The sequence below is a fragment of the Sapajus apella genome, unplaced genomic scaffold (assembly GCF_009761245.1).
Source record: "Sapajus apella isolate SASKATOON/1434 unplaced genomic scaffold, GSC_monkey_1.0 scaffold77, whole genome shotgun sequence".
Lineage (NCBI taxonomy): Eukaryota > Metazoa > Chordata > Mammalia > Primates > Cebidae > Sapajus > Sapajus apella.
The window spans coordinates 9,029,525-9,056,016 of NW_022437017.1; the positions used below are offsets into that span (position 1 = coordinate 9,029,525).

Sequence of the window (26,492 nt, forward strand, 5' to 3'; positions counted from 1 at the left end):
CAAAAAAAAAAAAAAAAAAAAAAAGAAAAAGAAAGGAAAATCAGGACGGATTTGGGCCTCCTTTTCTCCACGTGACCCGGGCTGGCATCGTGTTCAAGCCTGGTTCTGTGTCCTGGTCTTGCCTCCTGAAGAAAAACTCAGAAGGCCTTTGAACCCTTTTGAGCAAACGTTGTGGGGAAGAAAAGGGGAAGGAAACAGGAACTGCCCATTTTTAACGTGCACGGAGCAGCCCGCCACGAGCTCCGGCCACGGGAGGCTCACGGGGCTGGGGTTGGGCCACAGAGCCGCCGGGGCGTCTGCTGCTGGGTGATAAAGGGGGACCCACGGCCGTGCGGGCAACCTCAGGACGAGCTGTGCAAACACACACGGAAAAGCGAGGCCCCAAGTAAGCAGGCCTTATCATGGGCAGGTCGCAGTTTTTCCCTTTACTGTACTTACACTTTTTTCTTTTTTTTTTGCGACGGACTCTTGCTCTGTTTCCCAGGCTGAAGTGCTGTGGCAAGATCTCGGTTCACTCCAACCTCTGCCTTTCAGGTTCAAGCGATTCTCCTGCCTCAGCCCCACAAGCAGCTGGGATTACAGGCGCCCATCACCACACCTTTTTTGTTCTTAAACGGGGTTTCACCATGTTGGTCAGGCTGGTCTTGAACTCCGGACCTCAGGTGATCTGCCCGCCTTGGCCTCCAAAGTGTTTGGATTACAGGCGTGAGCCACCACGCCCGGCCTGACTTTTTTTTTTTTTTTTAGATGGAGTTTCGCTCTTGTTGCCCACGCTGGAGTACAATGGCGTGATCTCAGCTCATTGCAACCTCCACCTCCCAGGTTCAACTCATTCTCCTAACTCAGCCTCCCAAGTAGCTAAGATTACAGGCGTGCACCACCAGGCCCAGCTAATATTGTATTTTTAGTAGAGATAAGTTTTCTCCATGTTGGTCAGGCTGATCTCAAACTCCGAGCTCAGGTGATCCACCTACCTTGGCCTTTCAAAGTGCTGGGATTACAGGCATGAGCCACCGTGCCTGGCCTCCCTTGCTATATTTTTAAGTGTTTTATTTTGTAGTATTTCTAATGTTTGTTTATTATATTTTTGTAGAGATGGGTTTTTGCCACGTTGCACAGGCTGGTCTTGAACTCCTGAGGCTCAGGTGATACTCGTGGCTCGGCCTCCCAAAGTGGTGGGATTCCACGCGTGAGCCACCATGCCCCACCAACTGTTTTCACAAAGGTTTCATTACAGAAAAAGGAAGAAAGGGCCAGGCGCGCTGGCTCACGCCTGTAATCCCAGCACTGTGGGAGGCCGAGGCGGGCAGATCACGAGGTCAAGAGATCAAGACCATCCTGGCCAACATGGTGAAACCCCGTCTCTACTAAAAATACAAAAACATTAGCTGGGCATGGTGGCACACGCCTGTAGTCCCAGCTACTCAGGAGGCTGAGGCAGGAGAATCGCTTGAACCCAGGAGGCGGAGGTTGCCGTGAGCCGAGATCTTGCCATTTCACTCCAGCCTGGGTGACAGAGTGAAACTCCATCTCAAAAAAAAAAAAAAAAAAAGAGGAAGAAAGGGAGCATCATTTCTCCGCAGTTCTTCAGCATTTCCTGCCCCACGCTGTCCATGTCTCTATTTTCTTTTTTTTTAAAAAAAAGATGGGGAAGGCCGGGCGCGGTGGCTCACGCTTGTAATCCCAGCACTTTGGGAGGCCGAGATGGGTGGATCATGAGGTCAAGAGATCGAGACCATCCTGGCCAACATGGTGAAACCCCGTCTCTACTAAAAATACAAAAATTAGCTGGGCATGGTGGCGCACGCCTGTAGTCCCAGCTACTCGGGAGGCTGAGGCAGGAGAATTGCTTGAACCCAGGAGGCGGAGGTTGCGGTGAGCCGAGATTGCGCCATTGCACTCCAGCCTGGGTAACAAGAGCGAAACTTCGTCTCAAAAAAAAAAAAAAAAAAAAAGATGGGGTTTCACTATGATGGTCTTGAACTCCTGACCTCAGGTGATCCACCCACCTCGGCCTCCCAAAGTGCTGGGATTACAGGCATGAGCCACCGCGCCTGGCCCACGTCTCTATTTTCATGGAGTTTGACCTTTCTTGTTTTTCTTTTCTTTTTCTTTTTGTTCTTTCTCTTGTACAGACAGGGTGTTGTTCCGTTGCCCAGGATGCTCTCAAACTCCCAGCCTCAAGTGATCCACTGGCCTCAGCCTCCCAACATGCTGGGATTACAGGCGTGAGCCACCGCACCCAGCCCTATCTCTTTAAAGAAAACGAAACTGGCCAGGCATGGTGACTCACACCTATAACCCCAGCTCTTAGGGAGGCAGAGGTGGGAGGATTGCATGAGTCCAGGAGTTCAAGACACCTGTCCCCATGCCTGGCTTTACACTCACAAGACGCCCAGGAGGTGGGGTCGCCATTATATTTCCATTTTACAGGAAAAGAAACAGGCACAGCCGGGCAGCTGAGTCAGAGTCAGAATCTGAGTGGCGAGTCAGTGCCCTCAGATGACACTGTTCTTCACAAAATTAGCAAAACTAGGCCGGTCACGGTGGCTCACACATGTAATCCCAGCACTTTGGGAGACCGAGGCTGGAGGATCACCTGAGGTCAGGAGTTTGAGACCAGCCTGGCCAAGATGGTAAAATCATGTCTCTACTAAAAATATAAAAATTAGCTGGGCAGGGTGGTGCACACCTGTAATCCCAGCTACTCGGGAGGCTGAGGCAGGAGAATCACTTGGACCCGGGAGGCGGAGGTTGCAGTGAACCAAGATCGTGCCACTGCACTCCAGCCTGGGCAGACTCTGTCTCAAAAAAAAAAAAAAAGCCCCACAGAGGCCCTGAGTCCAGGCTTTGCTTCTGGGAGAGCTGAGCCTTCCAGGAAAGGAATCCAAGGGGACACACTGTGAGAACAAGAAGATGAAAATGCTCTTGAGGCTGGGCACGTTGGCTCACGCCTGTGATCCCAGCACTTTGGGAGGCCAAGGCGGGAGGATTGCTTGGGGCCAGGAGTTTAAGACTACCCTTGAGTGGGAAGTAGAAAAGTTCCTTTTTAAAGTTCCCTTTTTTGTTAAAAAATAAGTGTGCTAATAACTTTGTGAAGCCCTGTCCTACGTAGCTGTTAGACACGCCATGCTTACAGGCACGTAGTACACTCTGTGTCCTTGTACTTTAACCAGGATATCTGTGCTGGACGTGCTCACAGGCATGTCCCAGCTCTCCAGTGCTTTTTTTTTTTTTTTTTTTTTTGAGACGGAGTTTCGCTCTTGTTACCCAGGCTGGAGTGCAATGACGCGATCTCGGCTCACCACAACCTCCGCCTCCTGGGTTCAGGCAATTCTCCTGCCTCAACCTCCTGAGTAGCTGGGATTACAGGCACGCGCCACCATGCCCAGCTAATGTTTTGTATTTTTAGTGGAGACGGGGTTTCACCATGTTGACCAGGATGGTCTCGATCTCTTGACCTCATGATCTACCCGCCTCGGCCTCCCAAAGTGCTGGGATTACAGGCTTGAGCCACCACGCCCGGCCTCAGTGCTTTTACCTGTTTAGAAAAGTTTTAAGTTGTTAGCCAATCTGGTTTTAGTTTAAATTGCAGAGTCTGGCTCCAGCCAACGGAGATCAGACACGGCAGTAAGGACGACCCCAAATGTGTAAGGATAAATCTGTCTGCTTTTCCTCTGTTCATTGGACTCTCGTGGCAACATGGCTAATGAGGGTCCCCTTCCTGCAGTCCGGGAAGTAAACATTCTGTTGCTGAAAGATCCTTTGTCTCAGTGGATTTTTCTCTGTGGCATTGAACATCTATTTCCAACACCTTGCTAACATATGGAGACCTTGTCTTTAAAAAAAAAAAAAAAAGGTGCCCGGTGAGGTAGATCAGGCCTGTAATCTCACCACTGTGGGAGGCCGAGGTGGGTGGATCATGAGGTCAGGAGTTCCACACCAGCCTGACCAACATGGTGAAACCCCGTCTCTATTAAAAATAAAAAAAAAAAACAGCCGGGCGCGGTGGCTCACGCCTGTAATCCCAGCACTTTGGGAGGCCGAGGCGGGTGGATCACAAGGTCAAGAGATCGAGACCATCCTGGTCAACACGGTGAAACCCCGTCTCTACTAAAAATATAAAACATTAGCTGGGCATGGTGGCACGTGCCTGTGATCCCAGCTACTCAGGAGGCTGAGGCAGGAGAATTGCCTGAACCCAGGAGGCGGAGGTTGCGGTGAGCCGAGATCGTGCCATTGCACTCCAGCCTGGGTAACAAGAGCGAAACTCCGTCTCAAAAAAAAATAAAATAAAAATTAAAATTAAAAAATAAAAAAAATTGGCTGGGCATGGTGGCGCACTTGAACCCAGGAGGCAGATGTTGCAGTGAGCCGAGATCGTGCCACTGCACTCCAGCCTGGCCAACAGACCGAGACTCCATCTTAAAAAAAAAAAAAAAAAAGGCCGGGCACAGTGGCTTACGCCTGTAATCCCAGCACACTGGGAGGCCATGGTGGGCAGATCACAAGGTCAGGAGTTCAAGACCAGCCTGGCCAACATGGTGAAACCCCGCCTCTACTAAAAATACAAAAATTAGCTGGGCATGGTGGCGTGCTCCTGTAATCCCAGCTACTTGGGAGGCTGAGGCAGGAGAATCGCTTGAACCGGGACCCTGGAGGTGGAGGCTGCAGTGAGCCAGGAGAAAGAAAAGCTATTTATTTTGACCAAGGAAATGCAAATCAAAACCACAATGATGTCATGCCGTTCACACCCACTAGGCTGGCAATAAAAAAATTTAAAAAAGCAATTGGAAAGTGACAGGTTGGATAAAGAGAAGCCGGAACACTCCCGATGGCTGATGGGCAGGTAAAACTGTGCAGTCACTTTGGAAAAGAGGCTGGTGGCTCTTCAAAAAGTTAGGTGTGGAGACCGGCGTGGTGACTCACACCTGTGATCCTACTGTCATCCTAGCACTTTGGGAGGCCCAGGTGGGCGGATCACCTGAGCCCAGGAGATCGAGACCAGCCTGGCCAACACGGTGAAACCCCGTCTCTACGGAAAATACAAAAATGAGCCTGGTGTGGTGGCGCCCGCCTGTAGTCCCAGCTGCTGGCGCCACCTCTCCCTGGTGGGGCAGTGGCAAGCGCTGAGTAACAGCAGCCCCTTCCCTGCTGGGATGGCAGGGACGGGTGGGGGACTCCCCGGCAGTGACCTCACTTTGGCGGCCATGCTGATTGGCCTTCCCGAGGTCTCTGGCCACCTGTTGCCATCCATCACGGGGCAACCCTCCCCACCTCTATCCTGTCCACAAAGCTCCGCGCAGCGGCGGCGGGTGAGTGAGGCGAGGGGTGAGGAAGTGAGGCTGGGGGAGTCCCGGGCAGAGGTGTGGGCTCCTGGGGTGTGGGAGGGTGTTGCGGAGGACCGTGAGGGTCCCCAACTCCTGGAGCTGCGCCCCCACATATCCGGGGGCCGCACACCAACCTCCCGTGCTTGTCGGCCCCTCCCCCACTGCCACGCGACAGGCCCCTTCCAGGTCTTGGAGCCCCAGGGGTGGGTGGTTTTTCAGTCTAGATACAGGGGCACTGTAATTCCAGCAGCCAGAGCCCATGGTGACCCTGAAGAATACAGCTTTGGGTCTGACTTGAAGTCCCTTGCGACCTCCAGCCCATGGCTCTGTCTCATCTGTCATATGGGAACAGAGTTAGTGGGACAGTGAGGCAGCTACTGTGTGTCAGGATCAGAAGCCCTCCCGGGACCCTCCTCCCGGGACCCTCCTCCCGGGACCCTCCTCCCCTGCCCTGCCTGTCACCGCCAGAGCCAGGATGGTTCTGCTGCTGGGGCCTGAGCCTGTGGCCTCACAGGGTCACAAGGCGGGGATGTGGGTGCCCAGAATGGCAGGTCAGGATGGCCTGGAGGGGGACCCCATGAGAGCAGAGGCCTGGGAGAGGCTGGGGCACCTGTTGGCCTGTCCCGCTGGCCTCTGGCACCAGATAAAAATAGTCCCTGGTCTCAGAGAACATGAGCTGGCGCTGGGGCCGAGAGTCTTGGTTCGGGTGCGTCTTGGACTCAGTGCTTTGTGGCCTCGCGGGAGCTCCTGCCCTCTCTGGGCCAGGACAGCCTTGGCTGCTGTGCTGATGGATACGGGGCTCCAGGGAGGGGCCCCAGGGCAGGCATGCGGGGTCAGGGAGGTGCCTATGGGCGCCAAGCCATGTCTTGCATGAGTATCAATTTGCCGAGTGAGGGGTGCTTGAGGCAGAGATCACCAGCTGGGCGGGGGGAGGATGGGGCCTGTTCGTCCACGTCTACAGAACCTTCAGGTCAGGCCCAGGCCCGTGCGGGGACTCGGTAAAGACAAGGCTTTGCTCCCACCCCTCCCAGCCTGGCCTGGACCTGCTGCTGCTCCGGCCGTCTCCATGACAACCAGAGCCTGGGAGGAGCTGGATGGGGGCCTGGGCAGCTGCCAGGCCCTGGAGGACCACTCGGCGCTGGCCAAGTCCCAGGAGGACGGGGCTCCAGGTACCCTTGTGGCGCTGGCGGGAGGAAGTCCCCCCCCGGTGGCCCCCTTGAGCCGGGAGGCCCATCTTCAGAGAGCAGAGCTCAGCCTCCCATGCTGGACTGGCTTCCGCTGTGCTCCCATGTTCAACCCCTGACCCTCATTTCTGCCTCCGGGGTCTGTAAGGAACCCCAAGGATACCAGGTGCTGGGCCTCACAGATCTAGGTTCGAATCCCACGTTGCCACTGAAGTACTGTGAGTCTTCAGGCAAAGCTGTCTCCGAGCCTGTCCACTTTCTTTGTATTTTTAATATATTTTTATTATTAATTATTTTGAGACAGAGTCTCACTCTGTCTTCCATGCTGGAGTGCAGTGGTATGATAATAGCTCACTGCAGCCTCAACCTCCCAGACTCAAGCGATCCTCCTGCCTCAGCCTCCCAAGTAGCCTGGGCCACAGGTGTGCCACCATGCCTGGCTTCTTTTCTTTTCTTTTTCTTTCTTTCTTTCTTTTTTTTTTTTTTTGAGACAAAGTCTCTGTCATCCAGGCTGGAGTGTAGTGGCACAATCTCGGCTCACTGCAACCTCCACCTCCCTGGTTCAAGTGATTCTCCCGCCTCATCCTCCTGAGTAGCTGGGATTACAGGCATGCGCCACTATGCCCAGCTAATTTTTGAATTTTTAGTAGAGATGGGGTTTCACCATGTTGGCCAGGCTGGTCTTGAACTCCTGACCTCAGGTGATCCACCCGCTTCAGCCTCCCAAAGTGCTGGGATTACAAGTGTGAGCCACCGCATCCGGCCGCTATTTTCTTTAAAAAAATTTTTTTTTGCACAGATGGGGTCTCACTGTGTTGCTCAGGGTGCTCTGAAACTCCTGACCTCAGGCGATCCCCCCATCTCAGCCTCCCAGAGTGCGGGGATTCCATGTGAGCCACCGGCCTGGCCTCCGCCTACGTTTTATCTATAAGATGGGTATAGTCACCCGCACATCACGCAGCAGAGCCAGGGAAGAGGGTGGGATTGGCCTGGGGGTCCCCACAACCTTGACTCTCCCTCTGTTCCCACAGGGACACCCAGGCTGGCCGACTCCGGGAGCGGGAGCCTGTCCCACGTGAGTAGCTGGGACCCCTCAGCCTTTAGGTCTGAGGAGGTCTGGAGAGTTGGGGGCAGGCTGGCCCCGGGAGGAAGGTTTCAAAAGCCCACGGGGAGGCTTTGGCACTGGAAGGAAACAGGCGGAACGTCTCGTGATTCCCACAGGAGTCTCAGGAGTCGAGGGCTGAGGGTCGCAGTGTGGACACCAGGCCGAAGAAGATGGAAAAGGAGAAAGAACCTGCCGCCAAAGAGACCCCAGGAACGGGGAAGGAGAGGCTGAAAGCCGGAGCCAGTGAGTTTGCAGGAGGCCTGGGTGCGGTGTGGGGTGGGTGCGACTGGTGTGAGGCCCAGGTCCCGGGAGCTGGGTCCTTGGATTTGGGGAAGGGTGGGGGGTGTCCTGGTTGAGTGGTGCCGAAGTGTGGCAGGCAGGAGGAGACGGGCCGGGAGCCTCCGCTAATTCCTGCCAATACCCGCTAAGCCACTCAGCTCCGGGAAGTTCTCTTCCAGAAACTCTGGGCATCCCCAGGCAGCTGCTGGGCACCCGAGGCTGGGTTCACCTGCGCCCAGGACCGGGTTCAGGGCGCGCGCCTCCCTCTTGGCCTCTGCGCCCGGGGAAGGGGCGACGGGGAACCAGCGGCCACAGCGCAGCGCGCACTTGCCCCCGCAGGCCCTCGGAGCGTCCCCGCGCGCAAGAAGGCGCAGAGCGCGCCGCCCCCGCAGCCGCCGCCGCCGCCCCCAGCCCCGAGCGAGGAGCTGCCCTGGGGAGACGTGTCGCTCAACCAGTGCCTGGTGCTCGCCTCGCTGGTGGCGCTGCTGGGCTCGGCTTTCCAGCTGTGCCGCGGTGAGCGCGGGCTCCCCAGGGGTGGGGCGGGGCTGGGGTCCACCTGCGCGCCGTCTCCTCCAGGGAAGGGCCCTGGGTCGCGAGGGTGGGGTCTGGGAGCCGCCTTCTCGGGGCTGGGTCTTGCGCGCCCCCACAGTTGGAGCCGCTTGAGACTGGTGCCGCTTCCCTTAAGTGATGGACCTCGCGCGCCCCTGTCACCCCGGGTGGACCTTGCGCGGGGCCCATTCGCCCCGCCGAGAGGAGGTTCTGGCTTCCCGACGGACCTCGCGCACCCCCTCCTCCCGCGGAGCGTTCCGCCGCCGTCCTCCTGCGACCTCTTTGGGGACGGCTCCGCTCGGGAGCGCCTCCCGGGGCACCTCCTGCGACCCCTCCCTTGCTAGGGGTCTCCTACAGGCGCGGGGGGAGAATAACCAATTGAAAGAGCGAGGTTCCGGCCGGGCGCGGTGGCTCACACCTGTAATCCCAGCACTTTGAGAGCCGGACGCGAGTGGATCGCCTCAGGCCGGGAGTTCAAGACCAGCCTGACCAACTTGGAGAAACTCCGCCTCTTACTAAAAATACAAAAATATCAGCTGGGCGTGGAGGCAGGCGCCTGTAATCCCAGATACTCGGTAGGCTGAGACGGGAGAATCGCCTGAACCGGGGAGACGGAGGTTGCGGTGAGCACTCCAGCCTGGGCAACAAGAGCGAAACTCCGTCTCAGATTAAATAAATAAATAGAAAAGAAAGAGCGAGGTTCGGAGGAGGGGCGCTCCGCAGAGTCCTGGAGTCCCTTCCCACAGCTGGGGGCATCCTTAGCCTCAGCGGTATCCAGGGGAACCTCACTCCAACAGTCTGGGAGGGGGGCTCTAGGGGCGAGAGAGGACGGACAGTGTGGTCCGAGCCTCGGCCCGGCTGACTCGGGTCCTGACCCTGTCGCTGTAGACGCCGTGGCTGGGGAGGCTGCAGTCCATGCGCCTGCGCCCGAGCCCTGGGTCCCGCCAGGCTCGGCCCCGAGGGAGCCATCGTCGCCGCTGGTAAGCGCTTCCTTCCAGTGACTGCGGGCAGTGAGGCCTTCATCCCCAGGGAAGGAGCCCGGGCCGGGGGGAAGGGGGACGCTCACCCCAGAACCCCACTGTGTCTGCCTTGCAGCCGAAGTTGGAGGCCTCGGCGCCCCTATCCGCGCCGCCTGCGCCCGCGGCCGAGGTAGAGGCCAGACCCAAGGTTCCCAGGAGTCGGGAGGCTGCAGAGAAGGACGAAGGGGAGCCTGGGGAGGCCACCGGAGAGGCCGCCGGCGAGGACGGAGCGCCCCTCGACGACCGGGGGCCCAAGGAGAGGCCTCGGAGAGAGGGGAGGCCGCGGAAGGAGAAGCAGCGGAAGGAGGAGAGGCCGAAGAAAGAGAGGCCGCGGAAGGAGGAGAGGCCACGGGCCACCAGGGAGCCCCGGGAAGCCCTACCCCGTCGCTGGGAGTCACGCGAAGGGAGCCACAGGCCGTGGGCGCGGGACTCCATGGACGCCGAGCCCAAGAAGAGGCAGGTCTGGGTCTCCCCGCGGCGTCCCGACGAGGAGGAGCGGCCTCGGAGTCGCCAGAAGCTCCGCGCAGGCAAGGGGCGGGACTGAGCCGGCCCGCGCTCCGCGCACCAGCCCAGGGACCCCTTCTCGACGCCCCGCGGCTGTGGCGAAATAAAGCGAGTGCTGCGGCCACAGAGTCACCTGCTCCTTTACGCCTGGACCCGGCTCCGAGTCCGGGGCCTCAAAGACGGTATTGGGGCGCTTCAGGCAGAGGAGAGAACAGCTGAGCGCCGATGGGGCGGACCCGGGCGTGCGCGGGAGGAGAGGCCATCGGGCTCCCTAACACGCAAGGACACCCCACCGTTTACTTGCTGGTCTTTATTGGGGGCATGCTTGGGGCGGAATAAATATGGGAAGGGGTGAGAGCTGGGGCGCCTCCGGCCCCTCGGGACAGGGGCCCGCGCGGCGCGGGGGTCACCGGCAGCCACACTCGGTGGCCACCATGTTGGGCACGTGGTGCGCGCTGATGCGTTCCTCCGACAGGCTGATGAGCAGCTTGCCCGCGTAGGCGGTGGGCACGCAGCAGGGAGGGCGCGCCAGGGCGGCCCCGCGGGCCTGCATCTTCAGCAGCAGCACCACGTGGTTGCCGTAGCGCGGGTTGCGGTCGGACTGCGGCCAGCCGCACGCGCCCTGGCAATTGTTGGCCTGGTAGGTCTCGGGGATGAGTACGGAGCGCTCGGCGCGGAGGTCCACGCTGAGCTCGTGCAGCGCGCACGGCCCGTTGGCGGCGGTGGCCCCCGCGCTGCGCTGCGCCCGCCCCAGCCCGCGCGGATCCCAGCGGCGCCACTCCGCGCGCAGCCCCTGCAGCGCCTTCAGGAGCAGCAGCGCTCGCAGGGGACCGCCGGGGCCGCCTGGGCAGAGCGCGAGAAGGCGCTCCAGCAGCGGGGCTGCGGCCGGAGGCAGACCCGGGAGGCCGCGCAGCTCGGCAGCCGCCGCCTGCAGCTCGGCAGTCACGCGGCGCACTAGGGCCGTGGCCCACGGCGCCGACGTGGGTTCCTGCAGGGGCGCGGGGTCCCCGGAGGCGGTGGCCGCGGCGGGCGGCAGCAGCAGCAGCAGCGGCTCCTCGCCGTCCAGCAGGCGCTCCAGCGCCGCGGGGTCGGACAGGTTGACCAGACCCTGCGGGAAGCCGGCCAGCGCATCGGGGTCCAGGGCCAGGCGCGGCGCCGAGGCCCGGGCCGGGGAGCCCCGCAGCGCCCGCACCAGGCGCGTGAGCGTCTCCAGGAAGGGGTCCGCGCTGGGCGGCGACTCCTCGAGCTCCGCGGATGGCCTGGAACCCGCAGTGGGGAGAGTTGGGGGCGGGTGCGAGGCCACGCCGCCACCGCCTGGTCCTGCCCCATGCCCCCGGGCCTGCGCGCACCTGGGTGGAGGGAGGGGCACGGTGTCCAGCTGGCCGTGCGCGGGCAGTGGCGCGGGCTCGGACCGCGGCAGCAGGAGCAGGGCCGGGGTCATCCTAGTGAAGCAGCGGTGGTCGTCGCCGAATAGCAGCGCCTTCAGCCGGGCCGTACTCAGGGGGGCGCCTGCGGTGAGGGGGCGGGGGCTGGCTCAAGGGCTGGGAGCCGGGGGCAGCCGACCTAGCGCCCCGTCCATCTCCACGTGGACCTACCTTCTTCTCGAGGCTGCAGGGTCAAGGCCAGCCCGGAGCCGCGCCAGGCTCCCGCGGGGCGGTCCACCGCCAACACCAAGTAGTGGGTGTCCCGGGACGGACAGAGGCTCTGCGGAGAGCAGGGCCTCCTCAGCCCGGCTGGGTGGAGGCTTACCCAGCCTGGCTCGACCCGCCCCTTCCTCCCAGCACCACAGACCCTGCAACAAATCCACACCCCTGCTGCCGCTGGGGAACTGCCCCATGAAACTCCCTGGTACCTGGGAACCCAGCAGCCCAGCCCTCGTCACAGTGACCTCGGGGCCAGGCCCAGGGTACAGCACCAGCAGCGCCAGCTCCGGGGGGCAAGCTCCTCCAGGCGGGGGCTCCTGGAACCTGAGCGAGGGTGTCGGCTCCCACGTCACTGCAGCCAAGACAGCAGGGAACACCTGAGCCATTGAAGGCCAGGACCCTCCCACATGCCTCTGGGAGCCTTTGGGGTCCATCCCTGCCACTCCGGCCGCTGTGCAGGGGACCTCGTGGGGGTACGAGGGTTCCTCTCTTTGCTGCCTTCCTACAGCCAGGGAGCGGTGACAACCGGGCGGGCATGGAGGGAGTCTGAGGCTGTGGGTGGGGCTGCCCCCCTGCAGTCTCTGGGTTGGGGCTCCCAATGAAGCCCTTTTCCCCTAGGGAGTCTCCCAGGGTAGTGGCCCTGAGAACAGGCTGCCTGGGTATGGGGCTGTGGGGAGGAAGGTCCCTGCGCCCTGCTGCTTCTTCATGGGTGGCGAGATGGGCATGTCTCTCTGGCACTGCAGCAGGCACAAGTCTGAGAACTGGGCTTCAGGAACAGGATAGAGAGTGGTGCCCACCTCCCAGGCCACAGACCCACAGCCGACCCAGGAGCAAGACCACAGCCTTCTGGCCCGGGGTGGGGGCTCTGCCAGCCCCTAATCTTCCCTAGGAGGACCACCAGGTTAGTGATGCCAAGCTCAGGGCTGGGACCCACGTACCTTCCTCCAGGTGCAGGACCACCAGGCGCTGTCCCCCAGGGCCCCGAAGCCAGGCCCCCAGCCGCTGCAGAGAGAGCAGGGCGGCCTGCCTGTCGCCTGGGCTGCAGACCCCAAAGGTGGCCAGGTCTTGGGGGCCCCAGCGGGCCTGCTGCACGGCTCCCAGGAAGGCCTGCTCATAGCCTCTCAAAGTCCCCACCACCCGCAGGGGGGTGCTGCTGCCATTGCTGTCCCCACCCAGTGCCACTAGGCACAGAGGTTCTTGGGGGCTGCCTGGCGGCCAGTCCACGTCTTCTCCAAAGATGAGGCCACCAGTGGCCACAGCTGGCTCCTCTACTCCAAGGGTCTCAGTCCCTAGCAGAGCCCCCAGGGCAGACAGCACCAGGGCCAGGTGGGCGAGAGGCGGGCCCTGCATTGTGGGTGATGCGAGGGACTGGGCTGCCCGCCTTAAGTGGGCCAAGTGGAAGGTGGGGTGTTTGTGCAGGCAGACGGGCTCCTATATCCTCTGCCGCGACCTTGGGGGACAGTGCCCGGCGCCCACACTCCAGGCAAAGTGGCCTTCTCAAAGATCCCTTTCTGTCGCCGGCAGCCTATCTCCCTCCCCGGCAGTGATAGAGCTGGGCCTAATGTGTCAACACGTTGTCCTTGAGGGCCCGTCCCCAGAAGGCACAGCAGTGCAGCCAGACTACACAGCGCTGGGGGGCGGGGAACCAGATGTCCTGGGTGCTGGGCCTCGAGGAGGAGGGTCCCAAGTCAGCAGGGGCTCCCTGTCCCCTGTTCACCCTCCCCACAGCTAGTGGGCTATCCAGAGACCCCAAGGGTATCCTGGAGTCTCTGCTCTTCCCTCCCCAGGACACGACCCCAGACATACTCCTAATGGCTGGTGGGGTCTGTCCACCAGGCCACCTCCAGGGCACAGCTGCCTCTCAGGCTCCCACAGGTGTCTCCCGGTGGGCCCCAGGCCCTCCCCAGTTGCCCAAATGCGGCATAGTGCCATGCCTGGCACTCCCACACAGCATTCACACGGGAGGGCGGCGCTGCGGAGTCCACGCACTCAGGGCTGGGCGAGGCCGTTTAATGAGCCGGGATAGTACAAAAGAGCAGCCTTCCCTCCATGGGAAAGGCAGCAGCACCTGGGCCAGGCTTGCTGGGAAGGGAGCAGCTTCTCAGTTGGTTGGGGGAGGGGGAGGTATGTTCCCTGGGCCTTCGGAGGGAAGTGGGGGCCTCAGCATTGGGGGCATGGGAGTTGGGGGGTGTACCCCAGGATTTGAGGGATGAACTCCAGGAGGCTGTGTGTGGACCCCAGGAGCTGACGGATGGACCCCGGGAGGTTGGGGGTGGACCCCCGGGGCCTGAGGGTGCATCCCTGGGGCTGGTGGGTGCACCCCCGGGGCCTGAGGGTGAACAGCCGGGGCTGCTGGGTGCACCCCTGGTGCCTGGGGGTGAACTCCTGCTGATGGGGGTGGGTGGACCCCCGGGGCTGGTGGGTGGACTCCAGGGGCTGGTGGGTGAACCCCAGGGGCTGGTGGGTGAACCCCAGGAGCTGGTGGGTGAACCCCGGGGGCTGGAGGATGGACTCCGGGAGCTGGGGGGTGGACCCCAGAGGTTGGTGGGTGGACCACAGGGGCTGGAGGATGGACGCCAGGGGCTGGGGGGTGGACCCCAGGGGCTGGGGGATGGACCCCAGATGTTGGGGGGTGCACCACTGGGGCCGGGGGGTGGACCCCTGGAGCTGGCGGGGGCAGCTGGGGTGGTCCTGGGGGCCCTGAGGGCGCAGGCCCTGTGGGGGGCATGGGTGGCAGAGGCAGGCCTCCTGGCGGGGGCGGCGGCAAAGACTCCGGCAGTGGTGGCCGAGGGGGCAGACCGTTCATCAGCGGGGGTGGAGGCCGCTTCACCCCAGGGGGCCCAGCTGGGAGGCTGGGCGGAGCCGGGGGCTTCTCCATCTTAAAGTGGAACTGGAGAAAGAACTAGAGAGACAAAAAAGGCTCAGCAGGTGCGGCTGGGGACTGGGCTGCCAGGGCCCGGGCAGGAGGGAGTCGAGGTACCCAGGTCAGCCACTGACCTGCTTGGTCTCCCGGTTCCAGTGGGTCCAGAACTTGCCCTCCGCCTTGTCGATCTCTCTGCTTGGCACCTGGGAGGGCGGGGGACAGAGAGGGCTCCTGGTCCCTGCGACCTCAGGATCGCCATCAGGCAGGAGGCTCAACGCAGCCCGAGGTACCAGCCTCCCTGGCCTGGACCACGCCCTGGGAGCCCAGTGGAAGGCCCCGGCCTGACATGACCCTCCTGACACACGGTTCAGTCTGGAGTGAAACAGAGCTGGCCTCAATGCCAGCTCGCTGCCAGCCCTACCCTGCGCAGTCACTGTCTACATTGTTTACTGATGGCCACCCTGGCCAGGCGTGGGCGCAGGCTGCGGGAAGCCCCCCAACAGCCTGGCCCGGGAACGGAGGTCACCTGGCGAAGGCCTCACCGCCCGGCGCTCAGCCCTGCCGGCTCCCTTCTCCATGGGCACTATGCAGTCCAAGCAGGCGCCCTCTCACAAAGCCAGGGAGCCCGATGGGAGGGGCGCCCTGCCCAGCCTGCACAGACCTTTCTGGCTCCCATGTCTCGGGGCCGGGACCCCGCAGCCACGCTACCTTGAAGGCGATGGTCTCGTAGGGCTCGGCAGCCATCAGCAGGTACTGCCAGCGCCGGTCCGGGGGCTCGATCCGCTGCTCGTAGGCAGACATGAAGCGGTGGCGCGGCATGATGCCCTCGGCGATCTCAGGGTAGTCGATCTGCGGAGACATGGCTGGGTCGCAGCGCCGCCTGTCGGACGGACGCACGCCTGTGGCGGCCCCCCTCCCCCCCCCCCCGCCCGGACCCCTGAGCTCACCTGGAAGAGGAGGCTCTGCTGGCCCATCTCCGAGTCCCTCTGCTTGGTCACTGCAACACAGAAGGCTCTCAGGTCCCAGCCGCCTGCCCCCCCGAAGCTGAGGGACCTGGGCCGGACTAGTGCCACCCACTGAGAGGGCGGGACCCCGGGGGCAGCCCTGGGGCTCCAGGCAGCCGCTGGACTTTGCCGCTGCTCTCGGTGTCTGGAATGCTGCTATAGCGAAGGCACAGGTGCGCCAGAGCTGAGCCACCTGCGGGGTCACTCAGCCAGGGACCGAGGTGGGTGCTCCTTTGTCCCCATTCCCAGAGCCCTTCACCCTAGGGAGCTGGGACACCACCAGCCAGTGTCAGGGCCACCGGGCAGGAAGGGCCCTTCGGCACCCTGCTCTGGGATTCAAGTGGGGCTGCCTGAACAGGGCCCACACCGTGGCAGGGTGAGTGAGGAAGGACATCCTTCCCACCAGAGGTCAGCCGCCTGAACCCCGGGAACAGCTGCTGGGGTGGGGGCTGAGTCCCTGCCGGGCCACCTGGCTCTCCACACAGCCTCCGGCACGCACGCTCACAAGCCCGCTGCCTCCCCACTACCCTGAGCCCAAGCCCAGGACCTGTCAGGGCCTCCCGGCCCAGGGCTGCCGCTGTAACTGCCCTCGCCATCCAGCACACCTGCCCTGGGCCTCTGCCCTACAGGCTGCTGTCAGGAGGCCGGGCACACAGGACATCCCCACCTTCCGTGAAGGACACGTGGCAGGGAGCCTGCCCGCCTTCCCGACCCCTACGGACACACGCCTATCTTCTACTCTGTCGCTTCCCAGCTTTCTGAACCAGGCCACCGGCAACCACGTCCACTGCTGAGGGTCCCAGAGGGAGCCCCCAATAGCCGCTTCACCCCGTCCTCTTCCTTCTGAGGCTAAGAGGAGTGGAACCCAGTTTCAAGGTTAACGGGAGAGAGGCATCAGGCTCACCACACCCCCACTTCCACTCTTTTGCTTGGCAAGAATTCCCGGAAGCTTCCACAACAACGGATTGAAGGCAGAGAGGCGGCCGGGCAAGGGGGGCACAGACTGGGGCTCCGCTGGGAAAGGGGCCACTGGGTGAGATGGGTGCTTATTGGGCCCAGCCTGACAGCTCCCAGACACAGCGCCAGATGCTGTGGGCAGGTGAGGGATGGCCACCAAGGCCGTAAAGCAGCAGCTCAGGGACGAGGGTCTCAGGGCTGCGGCTCCTGCGCCGGAGCGCAGAGAACCCATTCACGCGGAGCAGACTCACCTTTGTAGCCCGGGCGGCCGATCTTCACAAACTTCTTCACCTCCACCTTGACCTTCTCAGGCGCGGGCTGGGCAGGGGCCTCCTTGGCCTCCTTGGCTGCTCGCCGGGCCCTGCGGGCAGAGTGGACGTGGTGCTGGGGCCCTCCACGCACAGGTCCCAGGGACACAGGCCCAGGCACCAGTAGCCCCTGACCTCAGAGCTCACTACAAACCAAGGGATGAGGAGGGCCGGGGGCCGGGGAAGGGCCCTGGGGTTTGGACCAGGACATGGGCGGGACAGGGATGTTCTCTTCCTGTCACGCTGCTCACTGTCCCTGCCTGGAGCCCTTCCCACAACTCCACGCCTCTGCTCTTCTTTTTTTTTTTTTTTTGAGACAGAGGTTCACTCTTGTTGCCCAGGCTGGAGTATAATGGCGCCATCTTGGTTCACCACAACCTCCGCCTCCCAGGTTCAAGATCCTCCTGCCTCAGCCTCCAGAGTAGCTGGAATCACGGCTGTGCACTGCCATGCCAAGCTAAATTTTGTATTTTTAGTAGAGGTGGAACTTCACCATGTTGGTCAGGCCGGTCTCGAACTCCTGACCTCAGGTGATCCACCCGCCTCAGCAATACAGCCTATGTTCTCTAATGCTCCCCAGAGACCTTACTCCAGCGCCCAGGGAGGCCCAGGCCAGGCTGGTTTCCCCGCTGCGGAGCTGTGGCCCCGGAGGCTCGCAGAGACCAGCGCTGCTGGAGCAGCAGACATGAGACGGGGGTGAGGGACTCACAGGTTGGTCTGGTGCTTCTTCCCCTGGGTATGTGCCAGATAGCTCCCCTGGAGTGGAAGGGAAACGCGGGTGACTTGAGGCCGAAGGGACAGACACGGGCAGTCCCCCAGCTGTCAGCCGCTCAGCCCGCCCCGGCCCCCAAGCCCCAAGCCGACCAGGGCCGGTGGAGGCCGCACCTCGTTGTTGTGAAGTGTCAGGCAGAGCTTGCATTCGTAGGAGCCCAGGTGGTTTTTCATGAAATATGGGTCCTGGAGGGGAAGAACATGTACCCCGTTAGAGAGACGATCATGGCCTGCCCTGCGGTCCGGGCCCTCAGAGGTGGGACCCCCTTTCTGTGGAGGCCTGGCTGTCCCTGATGTGTCGGCGAGGGGCCTCGTGAGCACGCGTGTGTGGCCACCTGGGGCTGTGGCCTAGGCTTTGAGCAGGGGGGGTTCCCAGGGAGCCCCGACACCACCTTCCTGGCGGTTCTGAGACACGGAGGCAGAGCCAGGACAGCAGCGCCCGTCACTCCTGACGCAGGGAGCTGTCCGCCACCAGGCCAGGGGTCAGCACAAGGCAGACACAGGCATGAGAAGAGCAAACGGGTCACATGGAAGGCCACGCGCATCCGTAGGCCCCGAGCTGGGGCAGGCGGGCAGACACTTCTCGTCTCAGACCCTGGAGTTCAAACGCTAACTCCACCCCCTGCGGCGTGGCACCCCTCCACCGTGATCTCATCTGGAAGACAAGGACAGTCACAGAGCCTATGTTCCAGGCCAGGCCTGTGGGGCATGTCAGGGACACGGCTCTGGGGGATCCTGGTGGAGTTCAAAGTCTAAGGAAACGCACACTGGCAGGGTCTCGGCTGGGGACCCACCCTCACAGGAACCCAGGCAATGTCTGGGGACACCTGTGTTTGTCCTGATGGGGGAGCTCCTGGCACGGAGTGGGTGGGGGCCGGGGATGCTGCTTGGCACCCTGCAGTGCCCGGGACGCCCCCAGCCCAGAGAATGCTGCAGCCCCGACGTCCACGGTGCTGAGGGGGACCCGGCTCACCCCGCCTCTGCACAAGGTAAAATCAAATCCTTCACTGCATCTGACTGGACTGACATCAGCTCTCTCCATTTCCAAAAACTGAATGATGCCCAGCAGGCGGCGTGGCACAGAGCAAACCATTTCCACCCAGGGCTCAGAGCCACAGAGGGTCTGCTGTCTGGGGTGGCTGGACAGGAGCTGCGGCTGCTCGGCGGCAGCAGGAGCGTCCAGCCCCCGGGAATGCATCGTGCAGCCCAGGCGGCCCCCACCTTGTTGATGTCGATGGTCTCCAGGGCCAGCTGCCGGAGGCGCTCCCTGCGGTCACGGTTGCTCTCGGAGGAGGAGGCCACGCCCCCGCTCCCGGTCTTGCCCCCAGGGCGATGCTGGAAGTCCATGGTGTCGGCCTCCGGGCTTCAGCAGACTGGGAGACACCTGTGGAGGAGTGTGAAGATGGCTCAGAAGGTGGGGCTGCTGCTGGGACCTCCTAGGGCACCCAGCCTGTGGAGGCCAAGAGGAGAGTGAGGTGGGCGGTGAACCCAGGGCTGCTGCTGCCACCTCCCGGGGCCGGGCGGTCAGGTCGGGGCCAGCAAGACTGCTCCTCCCCCTGCACTCCCAGTGCCAGGGTCTCACCAGCCCTCAGGGGGCTACCCGCTAGTGCACTGAGTCTCTGCCAGGGGGCCGGGGCCCACTGTGGGCCAGGCACAGACATGAGGAAGCTGGAACCTGCCTCCAACTGACTGTGCGGGAGGGTGGAGGGGAAGCTGCTCCAGCCCAGAGTGCCAAGGCCTGGAGACCTGAAATGGCGATGGGGAGCCAGAGAAGGCACAACCAGGGGAGACGAGGCCAAATTCTCACCACCGAGTCACCACCTCCAGGAAGCCATCGGGACTGCCCAGGCCCCAGTGTTCACGCCTTCTTCTCAACTCCCTCTCGAGTTGGCTACGCTTACTTGTCCCAACCTGACTTCTATCTCTCGGAATCGGCTGTGAATTTTCTGGGCGGCAAAGGAGACGTGGATCTTCCGGTCCTCACTGGGTAACACCCAGGAGATCAGCCACATCTGCCTGTGGCGCAGGACGGCTCTCCTGAGTCCCAAACACCCGCTTCCCGACGCAGCCCTCTGCCACTGTTCCACACCCTCTCAGGCTCCGCGCAGACCCAAGCTCCAGGCAGCTTCCTCTCCTCTCCTGACGCTTTTCCCCTGCCTGCTCAACCTCTGCTCCCAGCCCTGGTTTAAAGGCCTTGGGTGAGCTCAGAGAGATGCGACCCAGCAGACCGAGTGAATCATTCATTGCCCCCCAAAGACGTCCACATGCGAATCCCTGGGACCTGTGAACCCATCGCCTCGCACAGCAGGAAAGGGAGGCACACAGGTGGGCTTGAGGATCTCAAAACAGCAGGTGACCCTCACAGCATCCTCGTGAGAGGAGGGGGAGGCTGAGGGGCAGAGAGGCTGGGCTGTGGCTGTGAACAGGGAGGACGCGTGGAAAGGCGGGAAGAGTTCTGCTCGAAGAAGGGATGGAGCCTCGTGGACTGTTTGGACTTCTGGCCCCAGATCCAGAAGCGGATGCAGCCGTGTCACCTGGACTGCTGTGCCTGCGGTGATCTGCCACGGCGGCCGCAGGGGTGTGGGTGCACGCGGAGGTACAGGCCAGTGGTGCTGCTGACCCGTGGTGGGGCCTGAGGTCACTCCTCACCTATGGGGGCCCAGGACCCTCCCCACCCAGTTTTTATTCCCCGGACAAGTTTATGACAATGATCAGGTGTGGTAGCTGGTGGGACGGGCTGCCGAGCTCACTGCAGTATCACAGGGAGAAGTTCAGACGCCACAAAAGCCCACCTAGAGATGCCCATCTTTACATATTGTCACGTAAACAAGAAACCACCATCGTGACCATCGCTATCCCTTCACAAACAAAGAACATTCCAACGTGAAAAAGGAGACGGTGGCACCGGAAGGACTGTCCTCTGCCGGGAACGCCACCCTCTGGCCCGCGGGACGCTCCCTGCCTCGGGCTTCTTGGCCACGTGTTCTTCAGGACCGGGGGAACTGCACCCCATCAGCGCTGGCGCTGGGGCCGTCAGCCGCAGGCCACTCCGACGCCGCAATCCCTGCTGCGGTGCCAGCTCATGGCTGCCTGGGAGGCACCGTCTCTGACTGGCCCACAGGCCAGGCGGGATTAGTGGGTACCGCCTGGACATATTCGTGACGTGCCTAATTTCTCTCTGGAGGACATTCAAGTATTTCCTGGTCAAGGGGCATGAAACTCACATCAGGGATGAGCGCGCGGAGCCCAGCGAGCAGCCTCCCACCAGGCCAAGGCGGCACCTGCGTCTCCACACACAGAAACCAGTCTTCCATGCATCTCAGCACCGAGAAGCCCCCGCCGGGGACAGTGCGGGAAGGCAGGGAATCAGCCTTCTTTCACAGATGTACCCCAAGAACCCAGGAGGGGCCTGGTGCTGGGAGGCACACCCCCAGGTCTCTGTGAGTCATCAAGCGCTCCACTCTCCCAGGAGGATGGCCTATTTCTTTCATGAGGAAGGAATTCAGCAGCATGACAACACCCCGCTGTCCCTGGCCGTGGCCTCTCCGGGACCACGCCACCATTCTGAGGTTGAGCCATCACTGGTCTCTACCGCCAAGCTTGTGCTCTCCCCCACGGTGCCATGGCATCCTCATGGCCAGTGCCAGAGGCTGCTGGCAGAGAGAAGAGCAGAGAGCAGGACGTGTCTTTGGAGGCCCCAGGGCCCAGGAGGAATGGGGCTCGGTCGCAGGAGTGACCTGCACTTTGCTCCTCCAAGCAGGAAGAGGCGGCCCAGCTTCTGGGCCAGGACAGCTGCAGGTGGCCAAACCAAGAGCCACTGATGTATCCTCATACACTTATTAACCCCTCACATTTTAGTGACATTTCCAGAATGTTCTAATGACTCAATGGCTGGACAGACCTGGAAAAGGAACTCAGATGCTAAACGGGAACGAAGCCAAGAGTTCAAATTGATCTAGGGTGAGCCCAGGTGCCACTTCTCACTTCTTCCCAGATTCAAGAGATTCTCCTGCCTCAGCCTCCCGAGTAGCTGGGACTACAGGTGTGTGTCACCATGCCCGGCTAACTTTTTCTATGTTTAGTAGAGACAGGGTTTTCACTGTGTTACAGCGAGATGGTCTCTATCTCCTGACCTCATGATGCGCCCACCTCGGCCTCCCAAAGTGCTGGGATGACAGGTGTGAGCCACCGCACCTGTCCGCCCAGGTACTTCTTAAAGCAGCCAGACGGAACACTCAAGCGGCCAGTGGCTGGCTCAGGACACAAGCTCCAGCTGTCACAGGGAGCACCTGTGGAGTCTGACTGGCCCTCGGAAACCCAGATCAGTACTCAGCCACTCACCACGTAATAAACTCTGATCCAAAAACCAGAAACCGTCCGAACCCAAGCCTGGCCGGCACGGCCACTCAACACCCGCACTGTCCGCCTCGGCAGCTGAGATGGGGCAGCGCCCTGGGGAAGGCCACACACTCCGATCCCCCACCACCCTGCAGTCGATCAGAACGTTCCTCCCAGAACTGGCATACAAGGGCCTCGGCAGTTAGAGAGGCAGGCCCAGCAGAGCAAGGGGCCCAGGGCAAGCTGAAGGGGGGGCTGAGTCACGGCCTGCCGACTGGGCAGCGGGAATCCCTGCGGTTCCGCCCAGCGGGAGGCCAGGAGTCTTTTCTGGGTAAACAGCACCAGAAGAATTCTCAAATACTGGCATTCAGGGCCCCCACACCTCAAAGAAAAGCCCCACTCCTCGCGGGGCCACTGGGCAGGAGGCCTCCCTGGATGAGGAGCGGAGCTCACACAGGGCTGCCGGCCGCTTTGTTCTTAAAGAGAAACACACGCCTCCGAGAACAAAGAGACTTGATGGGAACCCCAACGTGAGATCGCTGCCACCCTGCTCGGTCCTCGGGGAAGTTGACGCACCGGAAAACCAGAACAGGGCCCTGAATGATAACAACCTGAATTCAAACAAAAAGCAGCCCTTGAAAAATACAGACAGGACAATCTATCAATGTTCCTGGAGCTCTAAAAGAAAACAAAAAAGAGAAAAAGAATAAAGAAAAACACAGACCGGACAAGCTAAACAAAACTCCACGTAAAATGCAGACGGGATGATCCAAACAAAAAATCCCGTCGCGGAGTCTGAAGCTGAGCCAGACACAGCTTTCATAAGGAAAGCCACAACTTGGAAAAACAGGAGGAAAGGCAAGAACCCAGGCGACACTGGAAGGAGAACAAAAAAACTACCCAACAAAATAAAACATGAAAAATATTATCAAAGAAACAATAATATAAGAACATTAACAAGAAAACCACAAACAAAAACAAAGCCCGAGACTAAAAGAACCAAACTGTTCAGACAGCAAGGACCCACCAAGGCGAACAAACAGAAAGACCCCTGGTCAACAGGGAAACCAGGAAATCTCACACCAAGAAGAATGCGAGGCTTCTGGCAGACAGAAACCACCACAGAGCATCAGCGGCCAGCGAACCGGCCATCTTTTGAGAACAGCACTGAAAACAGAGCTTTCACGGTTCTGAACACACAGACTTTCTCCTTCCTTCCTTCTCTTTCTGTCTCTCTCTCTCTCTCTTTTTTTTTTTTTTTCAGATGAATTCTCAGTCTCGCCCAGGCTGGAGAGCAGCGGCGCCATCTGGGCCCACTGCAGCCTCCGCCTCCAGGGTTCCAGTGATTCTCCGGCCTCACCCTCCCGAGTAGCTGGGATTACAGGCCTGCAACACCACACCTGGCTAATGTTTGCATTTTTATAGCAATGGGATTTCTCGAAGCTGGCCAGTCTGGTCTTGAACTCCAAAGTCAGGTGATCCGCCCACCTCAGCCTCCCAAAGTGCTGGAGTTACAGGCGTGAGCCACTGTGCCCGGCCTACAAATACAGATTTTCAATCTGGATTTTTATACCCCACCAAATTCCTAACTATGTGGGTAAATAAACTCATTTTCAGACAATCAAGGACCACCCCCCCAACAAAACAATCATCTACTTCTTCAAAAGCTACCAGAAGCTCTCCTCTGACAGCATGGAGAGGAAGGGATGGCCACACTGGAAACATCGAGGCAGGCCCCGGGCAGCAAGGACCGGACGCTCTGGGATAACAGCCCCACCTCTAGGGCAGAGCACAACCAGTCCCACCTGGAGGAGGGGATACGCGGGTCTTGGGGGGAAGTGGTGAGGGAGAGATGGATTTATTTAAACCTGTGCGAAATACAACTGACAGGTGTGTGAGACGTTGGAGCCCTGTGAGGAACAAAGCAAACAGGTAAAAGAAAACCAGGCTACGAGAGGCTGCGGCGGGAGAACTGCCTGAACCCAGGAGGCAGAGGCTGCAGAGAGCCGAGATCGCGCCCCTGCACTGCAGCCTGGCAACGGGGCAAGGCTCTGTCTCAAAAAGAAAAAGAAAAGAAAACCAGGCTAATGGTGAAAAACAACTTAATTAGCTTTAAGGGAAGAAAGAGTGATAAAAGAAAAGCCCAACTGAACACATTACTTGCTTTAGCAACCAACAATGTTTTGCATCCTATTTAGGAAACGCAACCAAAGACCTACTCCCGCTGACAACATAAGCTCATTGAGGATGTGGAAGGTGAAGGTGCAGGGGGTGGATGGGAGGGAGGTAGTCTCAACCACCCTGACATGAAACCAGCAGATCAATCCAGGAAGAAGCGTGTTATTATTTTTTTTTTTTTTTGAGACGGAGTTTCGCTCTTATTACCCAGTCTGGAGTGCAATGGCACGATCTCGGCTCACCGCAACCTCCGCCTCCCAGGTTCAGGCAATTCTCCTGCCCCAGCCTCCTGAGTAGCTGGGATTACAGGCACGCGCCACCATACCCAGCTAATGTTTTTGTATTTTTAGTAGAGACGGGGTTTCACCATGTTGACCAGGATGGTCTCGATCTCTTGACCTCGTGATCCACCCGCCTCGGCCTCCCAAAGTGCTGGGATTACAGGCTTGAGCCACCGCGCCCGGCAAGAAGCGTGTTATTTACGAAGGTAAAGACCAGGGGACAGCCGGACCAACACGGCAAAACCCCCCATCTCTACAATACAATACAAAAATTAGCTGAGCCGGGCGTGGTGGCTCACACCTGTAATCTCAGCACTTTAGGAGGCCGAGGCAGGCGGATCACGCGAGATCAGGAGTACCAGACCAGCCTGGGCAACAACGCAAAACCCCATCTCTACAAAATATACAAAAATTAGGCGGGCATGGTGGTGAGTATCTGTAGTCCCAGCTACTCAGGAGGCTGAGGCGGGAGGATGACCTGAGAACTGGAGTTTGAGGCTTCAGTGAGCTGTGACTGCACCACTGCACTCCAGCCTGGGTGACAGAGCAAGACCCTGTCTCAAAAAAAAAAAAAAAAAAAAAAAGACCGGGGAAACGCACTTAAGAATTGAGGGAAGGCCTGGGGCCTGGGACTGGACCACTGAGCAGATACTAGTTTTTGGTGGCAACACCATTCTGTCCTTAAGCCTAGCAAACAACCTGTTTTCCAGAGCTCCCGTGGCTGTTTGGTGCTGTCCAAGGACACACAGGAGTAACGGTCACAGGCATCTAACTGGCTGGGGTGACCTGCAAAATGGGGCCAGCTAGGGTTTTCTGGTCGCCTTCGGCATGGTGCTGAAGCTGTCACTCCCATTTTAAAGGAATTGGAGTTGACAGGAGTTACATCACAGAGCCCCAGTCAAGTAACAGGTATAGATTAGCATGCAGAAGCGTTCTGGGCTACAACGAAGGCGACCCAAACCATTTCAGCCGCGATCCTGATCCGACCCAAACGAGTCTTGGTTGTTTATTTTTATTTTTATTTTTTTTTTGAGACGGAGTTTCGCTCTTGTTACCCAGGCTGGAGTGCAATGGCGCGATCTCGGCTCACCGCAACCTCCGCCTCCTGGGTTCAGGCAATTCTCCTGCCTCAGCCTCCTGAGTAGCTGGGATTACAGGCACACGCCACCATGCCCAGCTAATTTTTTGTATTTTTAGTAGAGACGGGGTTTCACAATGTTGACCAGGATGGTCTCGATCTCTTGACCTCGTGATCCACCCGCCTCTGCCTCCCAAAGTGCTGGGATTACAGGCTTGAGCCACCGCGCCCGGCCTGTTTATTTTTTATTTTATGAAACAGGATCTTGCTCCGTCGCCCAGGCTGGAGTGCAGTGGCGCAATCACAGCTCACTGCAGCCTCGATCTCCTGGGCTCAAGCGATCTTCCCGCTTCAGCCTCCAGGGTGGCTGGGACTACAGGCGCCCCCCACCACGCCCGGCTAATTTTTAAAAAATATTTGCGGTGATGGGGTCTCGCTATGTTGCCCAGGCTGAAGTGCAGTGGTGCGGATCCTGGGCTCAAGCGATCCTCTAGAGTAGCTGAGACTACAAGCGCAACCACCACTCCTGGCTAATTTTAAAAAATTTTTTGTAGAGATGAGGGCTCCCTGTGTTGTCCAGGCTGGTCTCGAACTCCTGGCCTCGAGCGATCCTCCGGCCGAGGCCTCCCTGAGCGCTGGGATTACAGGTGTGAGGTCCGGAGCACGGACCCCCAACAGGTGTTTGGAAATACGAGTTCCGAGAGGGCCCGCCCAGCGCGGGGCCTCTAGATGCACGAGGCCCGACGATCAAGGGAGGAGGAAGGGGCGCGAACCCGCTGCCCGCCCCTCAGCCCGCGGCCCGTAGCAAGCGCCTCTCCCACGTTCGCTCCCCTCCAGGGAACCCCCCAGTCCCCGTCGACCGACGCCCTCACCAGAGCCCAAGGCCGCGCTATCTCCACCTTGATCCGCCACCGCCACGATTTCGTTCGGCGCACGCGCGTCGCGGGCAAAGAAAGCACTTCCGGGGCAAATGGGACGGGGCCTCTCGTGTGCGCATGCGCGGCCCGCCCAGCGGCGCGAGCCGGGAGGTTCGGAGGCGCGAGGGAAAGGGCTGGAGGTGGCGCGTCTGAAAGTGCGGCCTGGAAAACAAAGCGCGCGTGC

The 26,492-nt window shown here is 60.3% G+C and overlaps 4 protein-coding genes and 1 long non-coding RNA gene across 5 annotated transcripts in view; 2 read left to right on the forward strand and 3 right to left on the reverse strand.

Annotated features, from left to right (window-relative positions):
- Positions 1-18,704, forward strand: part of LOC116532820 — a 26,433-nt gene extending 7,729 nt beyond the window's left edge. The window contains exons 2-4 of the long non-coding RNA XR_004260963.1: positions 379-385; positions 14,799-14,802; positions 18,693-18,704. This is a non-coding gene — a long non-coding RNA (uncharacterized LOC116532820). The remainder of the gene's footprint in view (positions 1-378; positions 386-14,798; positions 14,803-18,692) is intronic.
- JSRP1 (junctional sarcoplasmic reticulum protein 1) lies at positions 5,196-10,094 on the forward strand. Its single transcript, XM_032252354.1, has 7 exons — positions 5,196-5,331; positions 6,362-6,499; positions 7,546-7,589; positions 7,736-7,862; positions 8,238-8,411; positions 9,336-9,427; positions 9,543-10,094. Exons 1-7 carry the CDS (start codon positions 5,211-5,213, stop codon positions 10,008-10,010), a joined length of 1,164 nt encoding a protein of 387 aa, XP_032108245.1. The 5' UTR covers positions 5,196-5,210; the 3' UTR covers positions 10,011-10,094.
- AMH (anti-Mullerian hormone) lies at positions 10,263-13,458 on the reverse strand. The gene is made up of 4 exons (XM_032252352.1): positions 12,552-13,458; positions 11,823-11,965; positions 11,566-11,674; positions 10,263-11,479 (listed from the first exon to the last, which is right to left on the reverse strand). The coding sequence occupies exons 1-4, from the start codon at positions 12,961-12,963 to the stop codon at positions 10,377-10,379; spliced, it is 1,767 nt and encodes a 588-aa protein (XP_032108243.1). The 5' UTR covers positions 12,964-13,458; the 3' UTR covers positions 10,263-10,376.
- On the reverse strand, positions 13,608-26,426 carry SF3A2 (splicing factor 3a subunit 2). Its single transcript, XM_032252353.1, has 9 exons — positions 26,264-26,426; positions 18,738-18,900; positions 17,631-17,702; positions 17,455-17,501; positions 16,689-16,798; positions 15,424-15,473; positions 15,185-15,325; positions 14,611-14,679; positions 13,608-14,515 (listed from the first exon to the last, which is right to left on the reverse strand). The coding sequence occupies exons 2-9, from the start codon at positions 18,861-18,863 to the stop codon at positions 13,715-13,717; spliced, it is 1,416 nt and encodes a 471-aa protein (XP_032108244.1). The 5' UTR covers positions 18,864-18,900; positions 26,264-26,426; the 3' UTR covers positions 13,608-13,714.
- DOT1L (DOT1 like histone lysine methyltransferase) overlaps positions 19,640-26,492 on the reverse strand; it is a 78,334-nt gene continuing 71,481 nt past the window's right edge. The window contains exon 30 of the transcript XR_004260961.1: positions 19,640-19,650. The gene's annotated coding sequence lies outside the window, so the exon portion shown is untranslated. The remainder of the gene's footprint in view (positions 19,651-26,492) is intronic.